Here is a 24578-nt window from a genome sequence, read left to right on the forward strand (position 1 = left end):
AGAGCAGAAGAGGTAGAGATAAGGGAGTCCCCCAATTTGTGAAGATTCTTAGCAGAAACAAAGAGAATCTCCAAGCTGTATGGGGGTGTGTGTGTGTGTGTGTGTGTGTGTGTATGTATAGTATTATAGTATTTCATAAACACCTCTCCTCCTACACACACAGAAAAAGTTGTGAACAAGCTATAAAGACTAACAAAGTTTTGTTTTGTGGTTGGCTTGGCTTATCCCAGTTCAACATTTCTGTGTGGAAAGTCAGCAAGATAGCATGGGGAGAATTCAGAGCTGAGGTCTGCATTCAAATCAACCTTCCCCCGTTACAGGGCGACCTTGGTGAAGTTAATATGTGTGCCACGCTCACCAAATTGGTGGAAAAGGGATTTTAAGGCAGACTCATGAGATTATCATGAAGGTGAGGCTACAGAAGTGCCCAGCACACCATAGGCACTTGCTCCGTAAAAGTTCTCACTGGAAGAAATCTGAGCAGCATTTTATACCTTCTATGAGCAAAATCAAAGTGAGAAGACATTATTTAATATACATTTGGCAAACAAAAAATACTTCAAAGAATCAAGTCCCTGTATGAAAGAACAATAACAGAAAGAAGTGTTTAATGGTAAGGAACACGGGAACACACAGCAGGGCTGAAACAAAACAGCATTTTGGTCTCTTACCAGAGGATCCAGGGGCTCTGCTGAGGTCAAACCCTGTCCCTGCCACCTGGACAGTGGGACAAGGTCTCCCAAAAGAGGAAGGCCATGCCCTGTGTCCATGAGCCCCACAGAGGCAGTTCCAACGGGAACTGGGAGGGACCTTACACGGAAGGCAGTTGGCTCAACCTACTGGGCAGGAAGGACCCTGAGGACGGGCCCTGGGTGGTCCCTGCCTTAGGAAGGAAGCTGAAAAGGGGACTTACCACCCATCTCCCCTAGGGAGGAGATTCAGTCCCTGGCTGGTCCTGCCGAATTTGGTACTGACTTCAACAGGGAAAGAATCAGGTCTCTTTATATGCTGAATAGAATCTGTTGTCTGATTACCTTGCCTGAAAAAAGTACAGGTGGTGCTTTACAACACCTTCAGTCTGGGCTGCAGAATCTTCCTAGGAAGGGTTCCAAGCCCTCGAGATGTGCTTTCTTGGAAGGTCAGTGTAGATGTCCACAACTGTCTACCCGGGTCTGGCCTGCTGGGCAGTGTCCATAGGCAGCTCTGAGGCAAGAACAAACTGGAGGGGTTTCCTGCTTCCTTTTTGCCCTGGATCAGCTGCTGCAATCAGGCTGGAAGGCCTTCCTGCTGCTTTCTGTCCACCTTGGTGGGAATCCCAGTGACATAAACACCAGAGTTGGCCACAGCTGGAGGGTGGGGATCCACCTCCAACCCTCACCGCTTCAGGGCTCCAATGCCAGCAGAGCCACCCAAGCTGTGGCTAGCTCTGGCTGGAGGCTGCTGCTTCTGGCCCCACCCACCCAGCCCGACTACATCACGGCAAGCAGGAGTAGGCAGAGGGATTAATAGAAGATTTCAAATAGGCAACCATCATGGAGATTTCTCCCATCTGCAGAGCTCCACATAGTATGAAAAGGGTCTTCACCTTCACCTGACCCTCAGAACACTCCCCCCTGGGAACCAAAAGGGAAACCGAGGCTCAAGGAGGGGAAGAAACACAGAACCCATTAAGATGAGGCTGAGCCAGAACCCAGTGCTAGGACTGGCTATATCGGTGCTATGCGTTCAAAGAAAAGAACCAAAAATTGGAATAACAGATATCTAACATACCCCAGGGAGAAGGCAATGGCACCCCACTCCAGAACTCTTGCCTGGAAAATCCCATGGACGGAGGAGCCTAGTGGGCTGCCGTCTATGGGGTCGCAGAGTCGGACATGACTGAAGTGATTTAGCAGCAGCAGCAGCAATATACCCCAATGTTTAACCCATAAATGTCATACACTGCCTGCCTTCACACACTGTCCCCCCAACTGGGGAGCACTTTCTCTTCCCCACCTGCCAGCTGTGCTGACTCACCCTTTTGGACCCAGTCTTTCGAACAGGGCACATCCATGCCGACCTGAGCTGTCACCCACGATGTCCTCACCTTTATAAAGCACACACCTTTATTATGATTGCTTGTAGGCACTTATGTGCTTGTCTCTTCTATGCTATGTGGATTCTAAGAGCAGAGGTGAGTTTTTTTCATCTCTGAATCCAAAGCACAAGGAGAGGATGGCACAGGGTAAATGCTCAGTAAATGTACGGTGAATGAAAAAGTAAATGTCTTCTTGCAAAACTTGCGGCCTCCATGTAATGGTCTAGTGCTGAAGCAAGGAGGTGGGAGCCTTCTCCTGGCCACTGGGGACAGGGCTCAGACACGCAGCACTTGCCAGATAGCACACTGTACCAGCACTGGGAAATGATGATCTGACCCTGCAGGAGACACCGTGGATGCAGAGCCCCCTGAGCAGGATCCTGCTCAGATCCTCTCCATCAGAGGATGCCCTCACCATGATGTCCCACTGCCAAGCAGAGAGCTGCTGGGAAGAGGCAGTTTACCAAAGACCCTGACCCAGCTGAGGGCCTTGAGTGCCCCTGGGCCCACCCCCAGCTGCTGTGAGGCCTCATGACTGCTGCTGCCCAGTCACAGGAGGGTTTCCCTGACAGTGTTCAGGGAACCCGTCTGATAAGAGTGCTGTGAAGCAGCATTCTGTGATCAAACATGTGGGAAATGCTACCAGTCATATCGACTCAATGGCCATGAGTTTGAGCAAACTCCAGGAGATGGTGAAGGACAGGGAAGACTGGTGTGCTGCAGCCTGGGTGGCAAAGACTTGGACATGACTGAGCTACTCCCCCATGTGTGGAGTTCTAAGGATTCTGAGGTGTATATAGCAAAAATTATGTGACTGGGTTTTGACCCAGTATCTGCCTAACCTATTAACCACAGAGCCTCACCCCCACTGGCACATATACATTCCCTCTCCCTTTATTTTTTATTAAAAAGCCTGTTAACATTTTATGGAAGTAGGGTTTCAAGGAACGTACTTTGAGGAATGCTGATGGATCACCTCATAGGGCCACCAGGAAGTGGGTGACCATGGTCCAGAAAGGGTGCCAAGGATCTCTCACCAACCAGCCCACAAACTTCCTGGGAGAAAGACTCAGAACCACTGAGTCCAGTGAAAAAGATGAAGGAAGCAGCTGCTGTGAGCCTGTTTTCCCATCTGCCAAATGAGAATGAGCAGACTATCTGCCTGGGGTCACTAGATGAGATCTTGGAGGTGTGCATTTGTGGAAAGCTGACCCCCAGCACGACTCCTGCATGTCACACAGATTCTATCAAACTTACCCAAGTGACAGCTGTGCAAATACAGGAGTGACGAAAAGGGCAGGAGACCAGCAAAGAACGGACACAAAACCTCACAGCACCTAACTCAGGGGTCCATGTGTATTTTAGGGACAAACAACCCTACACATACTGATAGGCTCTGAAGATATGAATACGTTAAAACCACGAGAATCCCTGGTGCCTCTAGCCCCAGGAGTCTATGAGAATCGGCAAAAGCATGGCCTCAGAAGCCCACTAGACCCAGGTCTCAGCCAGCTCCGCTCCTTCCCGGCTGGGGAACTGGCCTGCAGCTCCACTCCTCTGTGTCTGTGTCCCCAGCATGCAGGATGAGGTTAAACCATGCCAGCCCCCAGGCTGGTGGTGAGGAGAGATGACACTGGAGTCCAGCAGCCGCACAAAATAGGTGCTCAGTGATTGTGTCTCCTTAGAGAAGGTTGGGATGCGAGGAACATTTATAAAGGCGTCTGTCAGTGATGTCTAAAACAAAACCTCTTTCTCCAGTTATGTGGGAAGGTGGCTTCTACAGGTGGGAGGATGAAGGAGGAATAGCACCTGCTGGATCGACGGACGCGAGGGAGAACACAATGAGACTCCAGGAAGCACGGTCATGACTGCCTCTAGCAGCCAGCAGAGGGGGGAAGGGGCGCTCATGGCCAGGAGAGGGGGAGATGAGAAGCTGTACCTCCTAAGGAGACCAGTATGCAGCCAAGCAGAGATCACAGTAAAGGTGACAACTCTGCAAAGGCTCCCATCCACTGTGCATGTCCCACAGATCAGGTACTTGACGCACGCTGGCTCTAAGCACCAACAGAGAAGCCAAGTTACCTGACCCTGGCCACACAGCTGGCTAGCCGCCGGGCTGGACCAGAACACTGAGCCTGAGTCCAGAGCACACGCTCTCTCCACTTGTCCGTGCTCCCCCTCAGGACAGGACCATCCATTCACATCTTCTCTTACCATCAGGGTCCTCAAGGGTGGGGACTGGATCTGACTCATCTCAGCACCCCCAGCACATGGCAGAAATGCAGCAAGTGTTGGTTGAATGAATTACATGCTTGAAAACATTTCAGAAACCTGTTGGACCTAAAAGTCAAAGTCCCTTTCCCAGAATATGACACAGTAGAAAACTACACGAGCTGACTCCCTCCTGAGGAATGTGACCTGAGGAAAAATTCCAAATTCGCCTAGAAAGTGTGAGCACCTAAGTCCCTCTACAATGGAATATATGAGTCTTCTGCTCCCGCTTAAAGTGGAAAAGCCCTACAGTGTTACGGGGTGAGCAGCATGGAATATCAGAGCGTTGTATTGCCTGACCACAGACAAGGAGACTGAAGGTCCGGAAGGAAAAGAGATCCCTCAAGGTGACACCTTGGGCCTCCCCCTTTTTCCTATATAAAAGGCTGCCTCTGCAAGAAAGAAAAATGCATTCAACATACACATCCTGAACAGCTGTTGTGTGTTGCCTACAGCAGGTGCAGAGACGTGCTAAAGCAGAGTCATCACACAGAACAGTGAGGGGCCCCAGTGGCTGGAGGAGTGAGTTCTGTGTAAGGGAGCGGAGAAAGGCTTCATTTGATAGGCGACATTAGGAACCATTAGGGATATGTTAGAAGGTCTAAGGGAAATATGGAAGAGTGGCTAATCTTGCCCCAAAATATGTGTTTCCCCATCTAAGTACAGAGTTCTGTATTATGAGGCCACTACTGGAACAACGACTACACTTCCCAGTCTCCTCTGCATCCAGGTGGGGCCACATGACTATGAGTGGCCGATGGGACATAAGATGGAGGAACCAGTGGAATGTGAGCAGTTAAGAGCAAGACAGCTAAGAAATGGCTATATGCCTTCTTCACCATCCCTTTCCCCTCTGCCAGCCAGAAACAAAGACTCGGAAGCTCCCAGGAATGGCAGAGCCACAGATGAAAAGAGCAGGGTCCCTGAATCACCATGTGCTTCTGCCAAGCAGAAGCAGCCACATTGGACTTCATGGGAGAATAAGTCTCTACCGTGTCGGACTTTTGTTACAGCAACAAGCATCACCAACTACTCCAGCAGGGAGGGGGAAATGGGTGTTTTGGGACTAAGGCACAGTGGTGTGCCAAGGCATAGTGTGTTTCAGGCAATGGGGAAGGTCTGATGATGGCGGGAGCATCGGCCATGTGAAGAGGATACTGAGATTCAGAAAGCTCACGCTGCTGACCACAAGGAGGAGGGTCACGTGCAGGGATTGTTTCCAGGGGCCCTGGTGTTGCTGGCGCTACTCTCGAAGGAAGAGTGGAAATTGTGAATGGTTTCCTGTAAAATCTGTCTCTCGCGTCCCTGTGGGGGAAATTGAAAACAGACAGAGAAAGTCTTGTTAAATCTTTTAACCATTAATTCAGTTGACATAGTGCTGTTAACATTTAACTCATACTTGAAAAACCCATGGGCGTCTTGGAGAAAACAAATTACCTAATTGAAAGAGCACTGGGTTTAATAAAAACATTCTGAGTCAGCACCCACAAACACAGCATGCCAGGGCTGGAGAGCCCCCCAAGATGCAGAGGTCCAATCTCCCAGAGGAGGATTGGCAGCAGAACCCAGACAGCAGGCATGACTTATCCTGGGTCATTTGGCCCAGAACGGACATCTCCTACCCTGCCCTGCTCTGTGCATATTTCTAGCCATCACATTTCCAGGGAATTTTCCAGGAGCCGAACTTTCTGATACAGACTCAGATCTGAACTGCCTTGACTCCCCTTTGTCCAAAAGATGACAGGTCCGTCTCCATAGTGATTCACTTCTCACCCCATCCTTGCAGACTCCCCTCCTAGTTGCCACCCTTTACACACACATTTTAAGATGGGAAAAGAGGGGGGATGTGGACATTTCTTTAAATCCAAAGAACATCTTTACTGAATATATAACTGAGAGGCAGTGATACACAGAGATTAATAACAGAGACTGGAATCAAACAGCCTGGGTTCAAATCCCAACCTCTCCCCATTTACAAGCTGGGTTACCTGGAACTAGGTACTTCATCTCTCTGTGACTTACTTTCTATAAAATGAAGATGATAATTGTAACTCAAAGGGTGCTGCTGACATTGGGCTGTGGGTGGGTAGCAGGAGGCTGGCATGTCCTGACCTCAGAGGGCAGCAGTGTAAATTAAAAAAAAAATTTTTTTAAACCAACAAATACATGTGGTCAAACTCTAAAATAAAATAGACAGCCAGTGGGAGTTTGCTGTGTGACACAGGGAGCTCAACCCAGTGTTCCGTGACAACCTAGAGGGGTGGGATGGGATGGGAGATGGGAGGGAGGTTCAAGAGGGAGGGGACATATGTGTGCCTGTGGCTGATTCATGATGATGTATGGCAGAAACCAGCACAATATTGTAAAGCAAGTATCCTTCAATAAATTTTTTAAAAAATAAAGCAAATAAAAAGTGAATAATCTCTGGAAATCTATTCCCTGCCAAGAGTAGGGGGGGAAAAAAACCTCTACCAAACATGACTAGACTTTAACCTTCCTCTTCTTTCATTTCATGGACTGCCCTTTCCAGATCCCCAAGCAGGGACCTCTACTGCTGATGAGGCTCCTGGACACCAGAAGGGCAGAAGAGTCTCCCTTCACACAATCCATCCCAGACACCTGGAAAAGTGCCTTCAGGATTCCATCAACACACACCTAAAGGCTATGGGGCAAAGGTCAGAACATCAGAGGTAGGGTCAGAGGACCCCGAATCCCTACTCCACCACTCACTCTGTCCCAGGCGTGACCCCATGCTGCTGAGTTTCTACATCTCTAACAGGGGGAAGGCATTGCATGCTGGTGCTGTGATGTGGCTCAACCTGAGATAATGAACGGGGGTGACACTGTGCAGACTGCAGAGGGCTAAAAAATAAATAGAGGGGATGACAGCCATGTTATTATTAGACCACCTCAGCCTTAATTGCTTGAGAAATGAGGTCAGGGTGAGACAGGGTTCCAGCGCGCTCCTAACCTCAGGAGTGAGCCGTAGATGATGAAAACCATAATCGCTCCCTGCATCCACAGCTGATTGAAGATGATAATGATAATTGCCCTTTAAAAACCCCAGGCTTCAAAGGACCATCCAGATAATTCTCAAAAGAAAAAAGCAAATGGCCATTAAAAGTAGAAAAAAAACATGTTCAGTCTATCTAGTAGTTAAAGAAATGCAAATTAACACAAGGCATACTTCTTGGCCTATCAAATTAATAAAAATTAAAAAGCAAATGGATAGCATCCAGTGCTGGCAAGGGTGCCTCTGGAACTTATATCCACAGCTGGTGCAGATGTTTACTAGCTCCTTCTGGAAGGTATTTCAGGATGAAGTACTATATACCTCGATTTAGACTATTTGACTCCATAAATTTCAGTTTTTCTTTTTTTTTTAGATATCTATTCTGAGGAGATAATTAGAAAGGCTCATACACGAAGTTGCCCGCTGCAGCACTATTTATAAAAGTTTGGATATCTACGTATCCAACAAGTAGGGATTAAAGAAAAATAATTTTAGTACATCCTAACAAACTTATTATATTAAAAAAGAGTTCTTAATGACATGGGTAACTGCATATATTTAACATTAAATGCAGTAAGTAGAATATAAAATTATAGATTTAAATTTATCTCAGCCACATAAAGAAAAATACTCAGCACAAAACACTGCAGAGTGATCTTCCCAAATACCAACAGCGTTGGCCTTTGGGTGGCTAGATTGTGATTCCTTTGTAAGTTCTTTTTCCCCTTTCTGGTACTGCATACATTTAGTACAATGAATATACACAGCTTTGATAATCACAAAAAAATTGGAATGGAAAGAAGCAATGGCTTAGGACCAACTAAAGGTGAAACTCAGGCTATCATTTCTGGTTAAACTTCTCCAATATATAAACCTGTTTGAAACTAACACACTAATAAGCAGACTCTGCTTATTCATAACTCGAATGCTGAGGTGGGTTCATCAGAAAGTCAAATGGTTTGCAGGCTGAGGGGCCACACTGCTTTGCTAATATTCATATGGCTGAGCCAGGTTTTGGGTGAATATTCATTAAAACAATTTTTTTTGGCTAAAATATTCAAACTTTTTTGATTATGTAAGAAATACATTTTACATCACAACCCATGTAAATTGATGCAACTGAAACAAGCTTTAGTCTTCTTACCTGCAGAGAATGTTGATATTTTCTACTCTATTCTATTTCCCTTGTTAAAATGCTGCTCATGAACTACTAAAAAATTGATTCCACAAGCCCCCAGTGTGTTGTGGACTGCAGCTAGAAAGACATGGGGGCAAGGGGGCAAGGAGAGCTGGGCTTATCCTCTCCCACATGTCCTGAGTTCTCAGATACATATAGAGCATTTGAACCACAGTGGGTACTCTCTTGGCCAAGGTTGGGTTTCAGAAGTAAAAGGATGAATGTTAGGAGAAGCTCATGCCCTGGAGCAATCAAAGAGACAGGAGTCAGGGTCAGGCGGGTCCAGCCCAGAAGAGAAGCGGCCCCAGGCATCAAAAGAGCTCTTAGAAGCCACACTCAGTCTGAGAAATACTTTGCTCTTTCTAAGAAGCAGCACAGACTTGCAATGGCGACCTAGAGTAGGGAAGATACACTTGCTTTTGTGACATTCAGCTTCTCCCAATCACATCTTTGCTCTCAGATACAGTTGATGCACATGGTCCTCATTTCCACAGCATTCTGCCTGGCACAGCTGACCCTCCAGTAACAGGGCTACTATACAGCAATCGGTTCAGATCAGCCCCTTCCCTTTGCACCGATCTCCATGGGGGATAGCTTGACTTTGCAGGGTGCTGCCTGTGGGGAGGACATGGATGTCTTGGCATGTTGGAAGCACCTGGGATCTTTCAGCTGGGAGGTGTTCAGCTGAGGGCCCCAAGGAAGATCTTTGTTATGGGTTAAATGTTTGTGTCCTGTGTTGAAACCCTAACCCCTCAAGTGATGGTGGTGTTAGGCGGTGGGGCCTTTGGAAGATGATTAGGATTAGGTGAGGTCATAAGGGTGGGGCTCCCGTGATGCCATCCATGTCCTTGCGAGAAGAGAGAAAGAGAGATTTTGCTTCTATTTTGGGCCACATGAGGAATTGAGAAGGTGGCAACGTGCAACTTGGAAGAGGAGCCTCACCAAACTCAACCACTCTGGTACCCTGATCTTGGACCCCCAGTCTCCATACTGTGAGAATTAAACTTCAATTTATAAGCCACCCCATCTAAGGTACTTTGTTTTGCAGCCTGAACTATGACAATCACCAACAGCTGTTACTCTGCTTCTCTTGATGGGGCCCTGTTTAGTAAACAAGGAGAAGGGGGAGGCCAATGGATTTGAGAGAAAACTATACAAAATGTCCTAGTCTGTACAGACTTTAAGAAAAATACCCTCCTTTGGAGTGGGGCTCAAGACGTCATATCATCCACTCTGACGATGACTATTAAGTTGCCTAAGATTTGCAAACTAACCCAGTGTGTATTCTTTTTGTGATTCTGGACCAAAGAGGCCATGCCACAGACAGCAGAGGGGAGGTTTCAGAAATGCTGGCAGTTATCATCTACCAAGACTCAGACCCTGCTCCAGTGACACCCAGCTCCGGTCTTTCCACGCCCTCTAAGGTCCTTACTGCCCCTCCATCTAGAACCTCTTTTGTCCTTCCTTTTCGACTGGTCCAGGCTTGGCTTCCCTCACCTCCATCCTCTCCTTGGCTCACATGTCTGGCCCTTGCAGGCCTGAAGAAGGAAGGGTCCTAACTCCTGAGCTAGAGCCTCCTCACCGTCACTCACCTTGTCCTCTCACACAAGCCTCTGTGTACTTGCCTGGGTTACCCTCGACCACGCTGGGAGCCCTAATCTGTCCCCTCTGGCCTCCTCTCACACCAGGCTCCTTGCTCTCCGTGATTCAGCCACTTCTTCAGTTCTTTTCGTTAATTAATTTTTATAAACTTTTGGCCACACTGCAGAGCATGTGGGATCTTAGTTCCCTTAGGGATTGAACCTGTGCCTCCTGTAGTGAAAGCCTGGAGCCGTAGGGACCACCAGGGAAGGCCCGTTAGTTCTTTAAATACACCACACACGTCAGCGCAGCACCTGTGCACATGCGCTTCCCTCTGCCGGTACCCTTCTTTTACCCCTGTGCCAGGTGGTTCTCATCTTCCTTCGGATGGCGGCCCTCCTGCCCTTCCTCGGGGATGTCTTCCAGGCCCCACCCTCTCACCGGGAGCTCTCCCAGCACAGTTCGCCTCTCCTGTGCTGGTGGATTACATCAAGGCAGGACAGCACACGGGTCAGGACACACACACTGGGTTCTAATCCTGGCTCTGCCACTTACTGACTGGGTGATTACGGGCAAGTTCTCTGACCTCTCTGTGCCTCAGTTCCCACGTTTGTAAACTGGAACCAACCTCAGGGGCCTTCCGTGAGGGTGACATGAATGACTAGAAATGATGTGCTCAGAGCAGTGCTGGGCTCAGAGTGATTCTCCGTGCTCAGCACTCACACAGTACCTGGGACATGGCAGAGAGTCAAAGGACAATTTTTTCATGAATAAATCAATGGTCCAAAGACTTTGGTGCTGGCTTCGGGTGATCCACCCACAGTAAGCCACCTTAAGGTTTCTGTTCCCTGGATGAACCCTTCCCAGCAGCCAAGACCTGCCCACCTCCTGCCCTTCATGTCTAAGGGAAGAGCAGAAATGGTGCTGGTCTGGGAGTCAGGACTCACAGTGCCTCTCGGAGCCTCTGCTTCCCTCTCTGTAAAGTGAGGCAGTGAGTGTCCGGGACAGGTGAACAGAATCAAGGAAGGGACCTTACAAAGCAGAAAGAACACACAGCAAAGACCTGCAGAAAAATGCTCAGGCTCACATGCATGGGTAGCAATGCCAACCACAACATTTGGAAGGCTCACTTCACAGCCTTGATGTTGCTGGCTAGTCTCTTAAGCCGTGTCTGACTCTTTGTGACCCCATGGACTGTAGCCAGCCAGGCTGCTCTGTCCATGGGATTTCCCAGGCAAGAATACTGGCGTGGGTTGCCATTTCTTTCTCCAGGGGAATCTTTCTGATCCAAGGATTGAATCTGCATCTCCTGCATTGGCAGGCAGATTCTTTACCACTGAGCTAGCAGGGAAACACACCCCACAGCCTACAGACAAGCAAAACAGCGATGACAACAATGGCAATAAAACCAGCTCCCAACCTGAGTGGGCTAGGGGCAGGTTGGGGAAGGGTGGCAGGGCTGGCTGGAGAAGCTGCCTCCATACAGATCTGCCCTCCCCATCCCCAACTCTGCTCGTGGGCTGAACAAGGGAAGTGGGCGGGTACCGGCCGCCCAAATTAACTAAGGAAATGTACGTGAAGTGATCTGTGAGCGACAAAATGCTACATGGATATTCACTTGCCACTGTCACTTCAGGTCTGATCAGTATTTCTGTGCCTACCCAGCAACATATAGACAGAACCATACAACAGTCACAGTCTCTGACATAACCTCATGTTGTGGCACACAGCCTGAGGAACAAGACAACAGAAGAAAAAGCATAAAGGCAGACAAGTCCACTCTGATACTATTTATAATGGTAACATCCCATTATTGCCCAGCGAGTGAGGAGCTGTAAGGCAACATGTGAAGAAGTATCATGTAAGCAAGCAATATTTTGGCCAATATTGGTTTGGCCAAAAACTTTGTTCAGGTTTTTCAGTCAGCTGCTATGGAATAAGAGACAAAAAAATCCAGCCCACAGTAGAAGGAAAGGCAGAAGGCAAAGGAATGTGAACAGCCCAAGAGCAACTGTACAGCCGCAGAGTGACCGGTGCCTCGCCTCTGTGTTTTGCTTGCTTTCTGCATATGTGCCTTTGGGTGGGTGGGTGGGGGCACTGCTAATCTTTAGCTTTAAAGCTAATGACAAAAGTGCAGGATGCCAACAATAACAACAGTGACTGGCAGATCTCTGTGTGCCAGGTGCTCTGCTGAGCATCTCAGTCCTGGCAGTCAGCCCATCACCCCCACCCTCCAGACCAGAAAGCTAGGCTCAGAGAGGGGTGCGGCTTGCCCAGGGTCACTGCAAGTGGAGGAGCTGGGTCAGCCTGACCTGGGGGCTCCAGAGGGCAAAACCCAGCTCTGTGGGTTGAGATGATTGGAGGGAATATTTAAGCTGGATCTAAAGAGAAACCACCTTATGAGAAGAGAGGCCTTGGAAAAGGAATAGACATACTGGAAGGTAGTGACCCACTGGCCTTGAGAAGTGTGTAAGCGGGGCCAGCCTCCACCAGGCATGTGCGGGAGACCAAATCAGACCACGAAGGTCCTTGGAACACCAGGGCCAAGGATCCTAGTGAAGCTGTCAGCTGTTCGAAACAGAAAAAAAAAAAAGATTGGGAACAATACCTTGCCTGCATTCAGTTCAGAAATTGCTGCCAAAATCTGCTGCCTGGATCCATCTGTCTTAATACCCAGCTCCTTCAAGTCGCCGTCGGTGAGTGTGAGGAATGCTTCCATATCCACCTGGGGAGAGAGAGGGGGATTTGCCACCATCTGCTCAGTGCCACACCTCTTTTTTCCCAACCACAACCGGACTATCATGATTATGAGCTATTAGTGCTTATTAGTAGTGAATTAATGATGATTTACTACTTTTCAATTCCCGGCTTTATGCTGAATGTTTATTTGAAAATATCATTAAAAATAAACTGTCCTCAGCTCTCACCCTGGAATTTTTAGAAGTGCATTCTAGAAAGACTCTGAAAACAAAATAAGTAAGGGAAGTCTGAGACAGTAATCTGGGTGACCAGAGTGGTAGAAAGCCAAGTCCTGCTGATAGAAAGTTCATTGCAATGTTGCTGCACTTTGAACAGTATAGGATACTGTACAGAAAATATGAGTATATGGCGGTACTTACCATGTTTACCCCCCAAGGACAAGAGAGATGCAGGCTGTGGAAAGACAGAGTGAGAAAAGAAACAAGCAGAAGCAATAAAGGCAAGAAAGACTGTGAAGAACTGAGGCAGAGAAAGGATCAGAAAATGGGCATCTCAAAGCTGTTCGATCCCTGGTTTTTACCGGAGAAATTCTAACATTTCTGGCATCCCTGCCGGGGCCTCAGCTCCAAGAGAATCCCTTTTTTTCAATTTTCATTTTACTTTCCTGGATTAAAAAAAAAAAATCTTGAACCAAGTTTGCATCAGTGGGGAAGGGTCTGCTCCCGCACCCAACACCATGCTCTCTCTGAGATGCAGAGAGGGCCCCTGTGATAACGATAAGCTCCCTGCATCTCTCAGGGGCTTTTCAGATCACAAGACACTGACAGGCTGAAGGAACAGGTGACATGGTTTTGATGGAAAACACCTGCCCCCTGATCCTACTGGCCACTCCCCTCCCCCCACCATCCCAGACCTGAGGCAGAGACCCCACACCCAGCCAGCTCCTCAGAAAGCACAGAACACATGAAATAAAAGCAGCCAGCCATCTGCAAACAGGAAAGATTTTTTTGACAACGAGAAAAATTGCCACTGAAGTTTACGGCATCGAGAAGGCAGGAAGGACAGACTGGATAGGGCAGAAAAGCAAAAAAAAGGAAGAAAGTCGTGGCACTCCTGACTTCTTCTTGAACCGAAACACAGACTCCTTCACTGGGTCTCAAGCTTGCTGGAGACAAGGAGGGATTCTCGTGCTACATTAACTGTGACCGTTGTCGTGCACTAAACTGGGCACTAGAATGTTCTAAGCCAGTGACTGTACCCTGGTAGCTAACGGGCCCACTGAGGAGTTTTATTTCGCTGACAGTAAAAATTTTAACATCTTATTGAGATGTAATTCACTTACCATACAATTCACCCATTTAAAGTGTAAAACTCAATGATTTTTTAGTACAGAGTTGTGCGATCGTCACCACACTTAATTTTAGAGCATTTTCATCACCCCAAAAAAGAAAACCCATACTCATTAGCAATCACTCCCATTCTCTCCTCCCCACATTCCCTGGCAACCACTAATCTACTTTCTGTCTCTACAGAGTTGCCTATTCTGGACATTGCATATAAATGGAGTCATACCATATGTGGCCTTTTGTGACTGACTGCTTTCTCTCAGCACAGTGTCTTCAAGGCTCATCTGTTTTGTAGAGTGTATCAGTACTTCTTTCTTTTTAATGGCCAAGCTACATTCCAAGGTAGAGTGATAACACATTTTATTTACTCATTCATCAATTGATGGGCATTTGGGCTATTTCTGCCTTTTGGCTATTATGAATAGTGTTGCTGTGAACACTGTGCAAATGTATGCTTTCGATTATTGTGGGCATATACCTACCTAGGAGTGGCATTACTGGGTCATATGGTAATTCTCTTCAACATTTTGAGAAACTGCCAAACTGCAGAACAGTAATTTTTTAAAATGTGATTGTAAGTGCTTTTAGGATTTTGAGTGAGAGCAAATAGGAACTCTTTTAGACTAATACAGACTCTTTATGTCCAGATACGTAACACAGACTCATTAGAATTTGCTTTTTACTTACTTTAAACCTAAAAACTGGCTAGGTAATCCCCTTCAACTAAAAGAGACCAGAACAGACACAAACTTTACTACAGAGAGCAGAGCTCAAAATTACAAAATTTTATTATAACACAAGCCAGAAAGTCCCCAGGATTTCACTGTTATGAATGAACCAAATGTGCTGAACACAAATTCTATTTCTTCAGCCATCTCAACGAAAAAGATCAATCCAGGCTTAAAGAATGACAACCTACCTATTTAGACAACTGTTTTATGCTACGATTTAAATGGATGCTCAAAAAGAGTATTCTTACCTCTTGCTCCTCAAAAATGGGCTGATATTTCTCAAGTGATAGTTTCTTAAGGATTCCAGTCAGTTCATCTTCAAGAGGGAAAGAATGTAAAATAAGACATTTTAGAATTTGGTAAAATTGCCTCAAGAGTGATCTTCAAACTTTCATAAAGTCATGGTAATCTTATTTCAAATGAAATTCTACAAGAAGCCCCAAAACAGAAAGCAGATCTACACTGCACTCCTGGGGTGCAGCTGCAGGTGGGTCTCAAGCCACATGCTGGTCACACTCCCCCCTCAGGGCAGGCTCCCAGCATTCCCCAAACCCCAGATCAGGCTGTGAAGACAGAAGATGGGGGTCCTCATGGCTAGGCTGACTCTCCAATGGCTGCAACCACCACGTTCTTAGAGTTCTAGCTTCTGGGCCTAAAACCCTGCACTCTATCCCAGAACAATTTTAAATTATGATTTCTCAACTGCTGTTAGCTACCCTTGGAATAAACACTAAGACTAGCACCCCTCAGCTAGACAGAGAAAGACCTGGAGAGAATAGGCAGGCGGGCTTCAGAGTCAAGGTTTGGTATAAGCATTTGGAGACTGTGGGCTTCCTGAAGAAAAGGCGGGTCTGAGTGGAACGGGAGAGCCAGATGGACACAGACCAGGGGAAAACAGAAGATCTGGGGTATCAAGTTATCAGAACAGGGAGAGAGACAGGGAAGGAGACAAGACCAGCATCTGGGGGGTTTGGAGAAACATCCATTCACACATTCAAAAGGGGTTTACCAGACTAGGCACTGGGGACTCAACAGGGACCAATACAGAACACAGGCAAGCTGACAAGGCGGTAAGGAAAAACAGAGCAGGGTGGGAGGGGCTGACAGGGGAGGCGAGAATGCTGTTTTATAGACGGTGGTCAGGGAAGGTCTCTCAGGAGCTGACGTTTTAGCAGTAAACGAAGGAGCGAGCTGTGCAGATACCAAGGCGAAGAGCACCAGCAGCATCCAGGCAGCGAGAACAGCAAGTGCAAAGGTCCTGGGGCAGTGGGTGCAGCTTACAGAAGAGTGGACTGGAGGTCAGGTGGTCAGAGGTCCACTCATTCATCATCCGGCAATGGCTACTGTGCCCACTACATGCTGGGAATGCAAGTACAGACAGGTCCCTGTGGTAAAGGAACTCGGTGTGACTGGGAAGATATACTGAGGAGGGTGACAGATGATGCCCCGTGCTCACCATCAGGCACCCTGGATACCCATTTGCTCTTAACAACCCCACGTGGCAGACCCTATTACTGCTCCCACTACAGATGAGGAAGTCACAGAAAGCTGGCACCATATCTCGGGTGACATCACACCACTAGTCCACAGCACACTGGGGATTCAAACCCAGTGGTTTAGCTACCAGGCCTGTGCCACATTCCACTCTGCCACCCCTCCCACAGGTGGTGAGCACATGGTGAAGGGCGTGACTAAGGGGACAGAGAGGACAGCTGACCACCCAGGGGACCAGAAAAGCTTCACAGAAGAGCTGCTAATGAGCAGTGGTGTTCTGAGATGAAATGAGTCCCAGCCCACACATAATCCATTATAGATTCAGGACGCCTATAATGCTGTTCCCTCCATGAGTCTCTCTTTACATTTGTGTGCTGGCTTTCTGGGAGGGGGAATGTACACATATATGTAGATACATAACTTTACAGCAGATTTTACTCATGTAAGGATGTATGTGCACAATTTATATATGATAATAAATTACATGATACTCTATATTATAAACTCCATATAGCCAATGCCTTCATTGGATTATCAGGCATTTCACTGAATGTCTTCACTGATTTTTGCATCATTCTTGTAGCCAGAGGGAATGAGTATAGTTCCGACATGAAGGCTTGCTGATGCTTCTGTTTAGGTGAAAATGTGAGACGAAATGAAACAATGAAGACAAATGTTGGAACTTCAGATAAAGGTTTTCAAATCCTGAAAGACTATTTAGACTATTTTCTCAATTTTCAGTGCTAGAACAGCTATAGACATGACACTTTAAAGTTGAACCTGCAAAATTAACATTGTCTAGATGATATCCAGATGATCAATAAAACATTAACTCAAGTCCTGGTGGGTATTTGCTGATTTCCATGGTGTAAATACATCACCATGGCTGACTTCAACCTGCCAATGTCATGTTCCTGGAAATGGAACTGGGAAAGACACACAGAAGTAACACATCAGTACTCAGTATTCCCACCATGAAGAAAAAAGAGACATAAAGAACTTCAAGAACACAGATATTAGAATGCAGTAAAAGATAAGAAAATAATATATTTTGATTTAAATGCCACATACCTTAACATGTAGCATAATCAGCTTAATTATAAGTTCATGTAATTTGACTTGTCTATTTTTTTAACACATATTTTTGTTGTTGTTGTTGTAACTTGACTTTTAACAGCTGTGTTTAATTGCCAGTTCATATGTTTCCTTGGAGAAGGAAATGGCAACCCACTCCAGTACTCTTGCCTAGAGAATCCCGTGGACAGAGGAGCCTGGTGGGCTGCTGTCCATAGGGTCACACAGAGTCAGACATGACTGAAGTGACTTAGCATGCATGCATGCCTTGGAGAAGGAAATGGCAATCCACTCCAGTATTCTTGCCTGGAGAATCCCAGGGACGGGGGAGCCTGGTGAGCTGCCGTCTATGGGGTCGCACAGAGTCGGACACGACTGAAGCGACTTAGCAGCAGCAGCAGCAGATGTTTCCTATAAATTTATCAATCAGCTCTGGCCCAACTGCACACTGTCTGCTCAGTCCCTGCAGCCCAGCCTGAGTGTCCTCTTCAGTGAAACCCACGATGATGCTCCATGCCTTGCTGGTAACACAGATTTAATCCCACCTTGTGTTATAATCATTTAATGTTGTTATGCAGAATGTATCTGAATCCCCAACCTGATGAATGATCAGGACACCAGCACAGGTTACAGCTCCCAGGGCTGCCCCAGGCACCTTCACGGAATGAGTGTGAAGCTTACACGACACTGTCGCCACTTCACCATTTCCTTCAGGAGGAGTGAACAGAGGGACACAGAGTGAGCAGGGCAAAGGCTCACAAGTGACCCTTCACCGAGGCTTTAGGTTTTCCACAAAAATATCATCAAGAATGGCTCTTTAGTGATGGACTTCAGGCTCTGGTCTGTGATAATCTAATGCCTTCAGGACAAGGGTCTTGCTGCCTCGGGACCCAGAAACCCCAGGAAGCAAAAGTAGGCTTTCTAAGCCAGAGAAGGTAATCTTAAAAAAAAAATGTGCTCTCAAGTCTTCCTCTGTTTTTTATCCCAACAAGGCTTTGCAAATGTTTTTTCCAATAATGAATAAGAGGGGAGAAGAGTGGGCACAAACAGGGCAATCAGATATCCACTGTCTCAACTCTTTTGGGGGAAAATGTGGGGCACAAATCCCAAACTGAACCACTAGGAGTTTAGATTCCTGAGGCCTTCTGAGGCAGGAGAGTTCATGGGCGGGGAACTTAAGATGCCACACAGAAATTCTCTGGTGGTCTAGTGGTTAGGACTCCACACTTTCACTGCAGAGGACCCGATTCAATCCTTGGTTGGGGAATTAAGATCCCACAAGCCACGTGGTGTGGCAAAAGAAAAAGATCATTATATGTATATATATAAAGAAAACACAGGGAGGAATGGGGTTGCTAGCCAGCCTCTGAAGCTTTCATAAATGATCGCGCTAGATAGCACGAAACAATAAAAGCAGTCCCAAATAAAGAGAATGCCAGTGGTAGTGTACATTTATCAACGCAGGACAGACCATAGGCTGTGCAGTTGATTTCAACTTATCACTTGCTGGGCAGAATCTCCTCTGCACTCCCTCCCAGCAGCTGCAGTGAGACGCCTGCAAACCACACACACAGTGAGAATCTCCTTGCCTGTCTGATTCGTACTCTGATTGCACCTGCCTGGTCCCTAGCTCTCATCAAAGCTCCTTTCCCTCCTCTCCCACCCCTCCTCCCAGGAGCCACCAGAGGGCAGTTTTTAAAAGGATGAGCTTCTTCTCTCCTTTATCATTTACGTCTTCACACCTGGGACCTCACTTCAGTGCCTCCAACTCCCTCCCTGCTGTCTGATCCATCTCCCTTTCCTCATCACCCCCACTCACGCAGGTTCCTGCTTTTACTTGCCCTCCATCCACTTCCATTTTTCCTTTAAGGAGCTACTTCCCTCCCGCTCCCAATCCACACAATCTGACCCTAACCGACCCAGGCTCCAAAGGCAGACACACTCTGCCCTTGGGGACACAGAGATAGTCAAGGATGGGCAAGCAACCCAAGTCATTATCAATATAGCCAAGACAGGATAATGATCTTTACCCGTGGTTTTGCCAGAGCTGCTAAGAAGTAGCACACTTTCTACTGGGGTGTCTAGGTTAGTAGGAAGAAGAAGCATGAAGCTGCAGGGGGTATCCCTGCCACCTCTTGAAGAGAGCCTACCTGAAAGATGGAGTGAAACATTCCAAGGCACATGGATTTAGACACGCTTGAAGCACACCCTGGATACTTCCATTATGAGCCCACAGATGATCAGTGTTTTGGTTTTGTTTTTGCTTAAATCAGTTTGAATGGAGATTTCATCCCTTGCAACTGACAGAATTCTGATTTGTACAAGGTTCAGGGAAAGGTACATAATGGGTGGTGGAAAGGCAGTTTTACAGGTGTACATCTGTGTATGTAAACAAAACCAACCTACATTCAGAAACTACTGTATACCTTTTAGGCACATGAGCTCAGTGAAAACAAAAATGCAAGGTACAATCAGGAAAGGGAAAGATATTTTTGACTAAAAAAACTAAAAAACACCTGACCCAGGATAGCTATAGCAATAAAGGGCACCTGCCAGGTTACCACAGAGGGAAGGGTGGGTTTTAGGACCTTTCAGGGGCTCACCCTCATCAGTGATGGTGCCACTGCTGGAGCCCCCGCTGCCCTTGGACTGCCGGTGGGATGAGGAAGAGGACACGGAGGACTCGGCCGCGTGCCCCTTGGGAGAAGGAGAAGGCGTAAGGGTAGGGGAGGTGCTTTTGGAGGTAGTGGAGGTTCCAGATGGAGGCCTTTTGCTTGTCTCCAGTTTCTGCTGAAAAGAGTAAGACAAATACATAAGCCATCACCTGGAGGGCAGACATGATTCAAACAGACACCCACAACAGGGAACACGGGTGACATATGACTCAACAAGATGTCTAACCAGGACTATGAAATCTACTTCATAGAACACATGCAAAGCAGAAACCATAATATCAAAAGTTTCAGGAAACTCCTCCCCCGAGAAGAGACAGGGAAGGGGATGGAAAAAGTGGCACAAGTGGAGCCAGAAAACCCCAGTCCTAGTCCTGTCCAGATGGCGGCCAGCAGCATGTCCTTGGCCGAGTCCCCTGACCTCTCACTGCCGTGCCATGCTAAGTCAGTCGTGTCTGACTCTGTGCGACCCGATGGACTGTAGCCCACCAGGCTCCTCTGTCCATGGGATGCTCCAGGCAAGAATACTGGAGTGGGGTGCCATTCCCTTCTCCCAGGGATCTACCCGACCCAGGGGTCGAACCCAGGTCTCCCACATTGCGGGCAGATTCTCTACCGTCTGAGCTACCAGGGCAAGTCCTTGAACCCACATCTCTCTGGCATCTCCTGCATTGGCAGGTGGGTTCTTTACCACTAGTGCCACCTGGGAAGCCTGGTGACTGCTCACTGACCAGCTCTAAAATGAAAGTGCGGCTTATTAACACATGTAGGCCCATTCTGCTCTGGATGTTCCTTCATCTAAACCAGTCACTTTCAACCATTCACCACAGAAGACTTACTATTTTTCCTTTGTATGTGTTGCACACAAAAAAGGCCTTTTTATTTTGAAGTACTTTTGTTTATTTTATAGAAGTACAGTTGATTCACAATGTTGTGCCAGTTTTGGGTATACAGCATTAGTGATTCAGGTGGGGTTTTTCTTGCAGCTTATATTCCATTATAGGTTATTACAAGATACACAGGGATTTACTGCTTATACAGTAAATTCTTGTTACTTATCTATTTTATATGCAATAGTTTATATCTGTTAATCCCATACTAATTTGTCCCTCCCCGCCCCCTTTTGTAACCTTAAGTTTGTTTTCTATGTTTGTGAGTACTTTTAGACTTACAATTATGGGAACTAAGAAATTAACACTGGGATGATACTACCAGCTGAACTGCTGATGGGACGCAAATATCTGTAGTTGTTTCACTGATTCTTACTTGGGTCCAGGATTCATGCTGCACTGACCTATTTTGCCTTCTTGTACTCCTCCAACCTGTAATAACTCCTTGGTCTTGCCTCGTCTTTTATGACCTTGTTACTTTCGAAAAGTCCTGGTCAGGTATTTGTCAGGTATTCGTAGTGGGTTTGTCCTGTTTCCTCATAATGGCAACCCACTCCAGTACTCTTGCCTGGAGAATCCCATGGAGGGAAGAGCCTGGTAGGCTACAGTCCATGGGGTCTCAAAGAGTCAGACACAACTGAGCGACTTCACTTTTCTTTATGGATCTTGAGGTTGACAACCACAGAGGTGATGGGCCATTCTCAGTGCATCACACCCGGAGGTACAAAGCACCAATACCTTATCACTGATGATGATTTAGTTAAGGTGGCGTCTGTCAGATCTCCCCATTATGAAGTTACTATTTTTCCTTTATAATCAGTAAATATCTGGAGAGACATTTTGAGCTAAATTTTTTTTTTTCCTGTTTGTCTGTTAACTTTAACATTCTCTGGTGCATCTTCTCTGGAGCAATAACTACCATGATGTTCTAATGGTGATTTATTTCTCTTATTCCTTCCACATTTATTACTTGGAATTCTGTCCAGAAGAGTTGTTCCTTCTCCCCTATTTATTTGTTCAGATCAGTATGGGCTTGTGGATATATACTCTCTGGGCTATAATCCAATACTATTGTTATGCCCTGGTCCCTTTTATTGGAGGGTGGTATTTAGATACCAAAATCTGGATGGTAGGTTGTTCATGGCTACTGGGATGTCACTCCTGCTAGGTCCTCTCAGTGAACAGAGCAAGGAAATGTATGAAGTCTACTAACCTACGCATACACATGCAGCCATACTTGGTCCTCTATCAACCTGTGCACACATGTATACTTACAAGCATGCATTCATACTGATTCATACTGATAGCTCTGACTCCAATCCAACACCCACAGGGTTAGTTCCACCATTTCCCCTATGACTCAATCTCTGAGTCTCATTATTTGTTCAACTTTAGTGTATGTGTAAAGTGTATATATACATACATACATATATACACACACACACACGTAAAGCAGCTTCAGAATTGCTAGCCTATAACACCTACAAGGGAAAAAAAAACCAACTAGAATACAATGCTTATGTACAGTTCTTTTGTCTTTACTCTTACAGTCTCCACTGACGTGTTTTCGCCCACCTCCTACAGTGTAGCTGTGTCACTCACTCGTAATGCAGCTAGATCTGTTGTCACAGTCTGCACACATCCTTAGTTCCTGGTTGATTTAAAATCCACATGCAGTAAAGATAACTTCTGCGTACAATTCTTCAGGTATTGATAAATAAGTAGAGTTGTGTATCCGCCATGGAACAGTTCCATCATCCCCCAAATTGCCCTGTGCTGTCCCTTTCTAGTTAACTCTTCCCCCACTCCAATCCATGGAAATAACTGCTCTGTTTTCCATTCCTATAATTTTGCATTTTGAAGAAACTGTCATACACATGGAATCAAATAACATGTACACTTTTTTATCCGGCTCAGCATAACACTTCTAAGGTTCATTTAAGTTACTGCATGTGTCAGTGGTGTATGCTTTTCCATTGCTGAGTATATTCCATTGTATGGGCTTCCGGGTGGTGCTAGTGGTACAGAACTTGCCTGCCAGTGCAGCAGATGTAAGAGACATGGGTTCAGTTCCTGGGTGGGGAAGATTCCATGGAGGCAGGTATGGCAGCCCACTCCAGTATTCTCGCCTGGAGAATCCCATGGACAAAGGAGCCTGGTAGGCTACAGTCTATAGAGTCGCACGGAGTTGGACATGACTGAAGCAACTTAGCACGCATGCACATATTCCACTGCATGGGTATTACCACAGTTGGTTTATGTGTTTACCTGTTACAGGATGTTTCTAGCTTAGGGTATTTATGAAAAACTGCTGTAAACATTCACAAACTGACTTTTGTATAAACATAATTTTTTAAAAATCTATTGGGGTAAGTATCTAGGAGAGAGGTCACATGCTCAATGTATGTGTAGTTTTATAAGAAACTGTCAAACATTTTCAAGGTGGCTGTATCATTTCTGCATTCCCATCAGCAATGAATGAGAATTCCGGTAGTTCCACATTCTCACAGCTCTTGTAACTTAAATTTTTTTTTTAATTTTAGGCAGTCTAATAACAGGTGTAGAGTGCTATTTCATTGTGGCTTTAAGTAGTATTTCCTAAATAATGATGTTGAACATTTTATCATATGTTTATATGCCATCTATATGTCTTCTCTGATGAACAAACTGTTCAGATATTTTGCCCATTTTTAAATTTGTTGGTTGTTTACTTACTGTTGAGTTTTGAGAGTTCTTTATTCTGGATACAAAACCATTATCAGATACATGATTTACAAATATTTTGCCTAGTGTGTGGCTTGTCTTTTCATTCTCTTAATGCTGTCTCTTGCAGGGCAAAAGATCTGAATTTTTATGAAGTCCAATTTAACATTTTTTCTTTTATGGATCATGCTTTTGGTACTATATCTGAAACTCCATGCCAAATTCAAAGTTACACAGATTTTCCCCTAGGAATTTTATAGTGTTTCATTTTATATTTCAGTCTATGATCTATTTTAAGTTAATCTCTGAATTCACTGTGAGATATATGTGGAGGTTCATTTTCTTGCATAGTCAATCGTTCCAGCACTATTCGTTGAAAAGACTACCTGTTCTTTGTTGAACTGCCTTTGCACCATGGTGAAAAAAAATTTAGTTGACTATTCTTGTTAGGTCTATTTTTAGCCTCTCTATTCTGTTCCAATGACCTATGTGTCTGTCCTTCCCTAATAACATACTGTTTTACAGTAAGTCTTAAAACTAGGTATTAATAGTATGATTTTTTTTCATAATTCTTTTGCTTATACTTTCTTATTGCATCTTAAAACAAATTTCAGAATCACTTTCTAGATCTCTACAAAAAGAGCTAGCTGGGATTTTAATTTGGATTATATTGAATATAGATCAAGTGCAAAAAAAAAAACTGATACCTTAACAATATTGAGCCTTCTATTGCTCCATTTATTTAAGCTTATTTATCAATGTCTTGTGGTTTTCAACCTATAGATTCTGCACATACTTTATTAGATTTATACCTAAAGATTTCACTCTCATAATACATTTTCATATAAT

The 24578-nt window shown here is 45.8% G+C and overlaps 1 protein-coding gene across 2 annotated transcripts in view; it reads right to left on the reverse strand.

Annotated features, from left to right (window-relative positions):
* Window positions 1–509: 509 nt before the first annotated feature.
* The window catches only part of ANKS6 (ankyrin repeat and sterile alpha motif domain containing 6), a 54740-nt gene continuing 30671 nt past the window's right edge, over window positions 510–24578 (reverse strand). Inside the window, exons 12-15 of one of the 2 annotated variants that reach the window (XM_027549744.1) lie at window positions 20068–20251; window positions 15145–15212; window positions 12728–12844; window positions 510–5653 (exon numbers count right to left, since the gene is read on the reverse strand). In XM_027549744.1, coding sequence (XP_027405545.1) covers window positions 5549–5653; window positions 12728–12844; window positions 15145–15212; window positions 20068–20251 — 474 coding nt within the window. In that variant the 3' untranslated portion in view covers window positions 510–5548. Of the gene's footprint in view, window positions 5654–12727; window positions 12845–15144; window positions 15213–20067; window positions 20255–24578 lie in introns of both variants that reach the window. The other variant, XM_027549743.1, reaches the window with a different exon arrangement.

This window comes from Bos indicus x Bos taurus, chromosome 8 (genome assembly GCF_003369695.1).
Source record: "Bos indicus x Bos taurus breed Angus x Brahman F1 hybrid chromosome 8, Bos_hybrid_MaternalHap_v2.0, whole genome shotgun sequence".
Taxonomy (NCBI): Eukaryota; Metazoa; Chordata; class Mammalia; order Artiodactyla; family Bovidae; genus Bos; species Bos indicus x Bos taurus.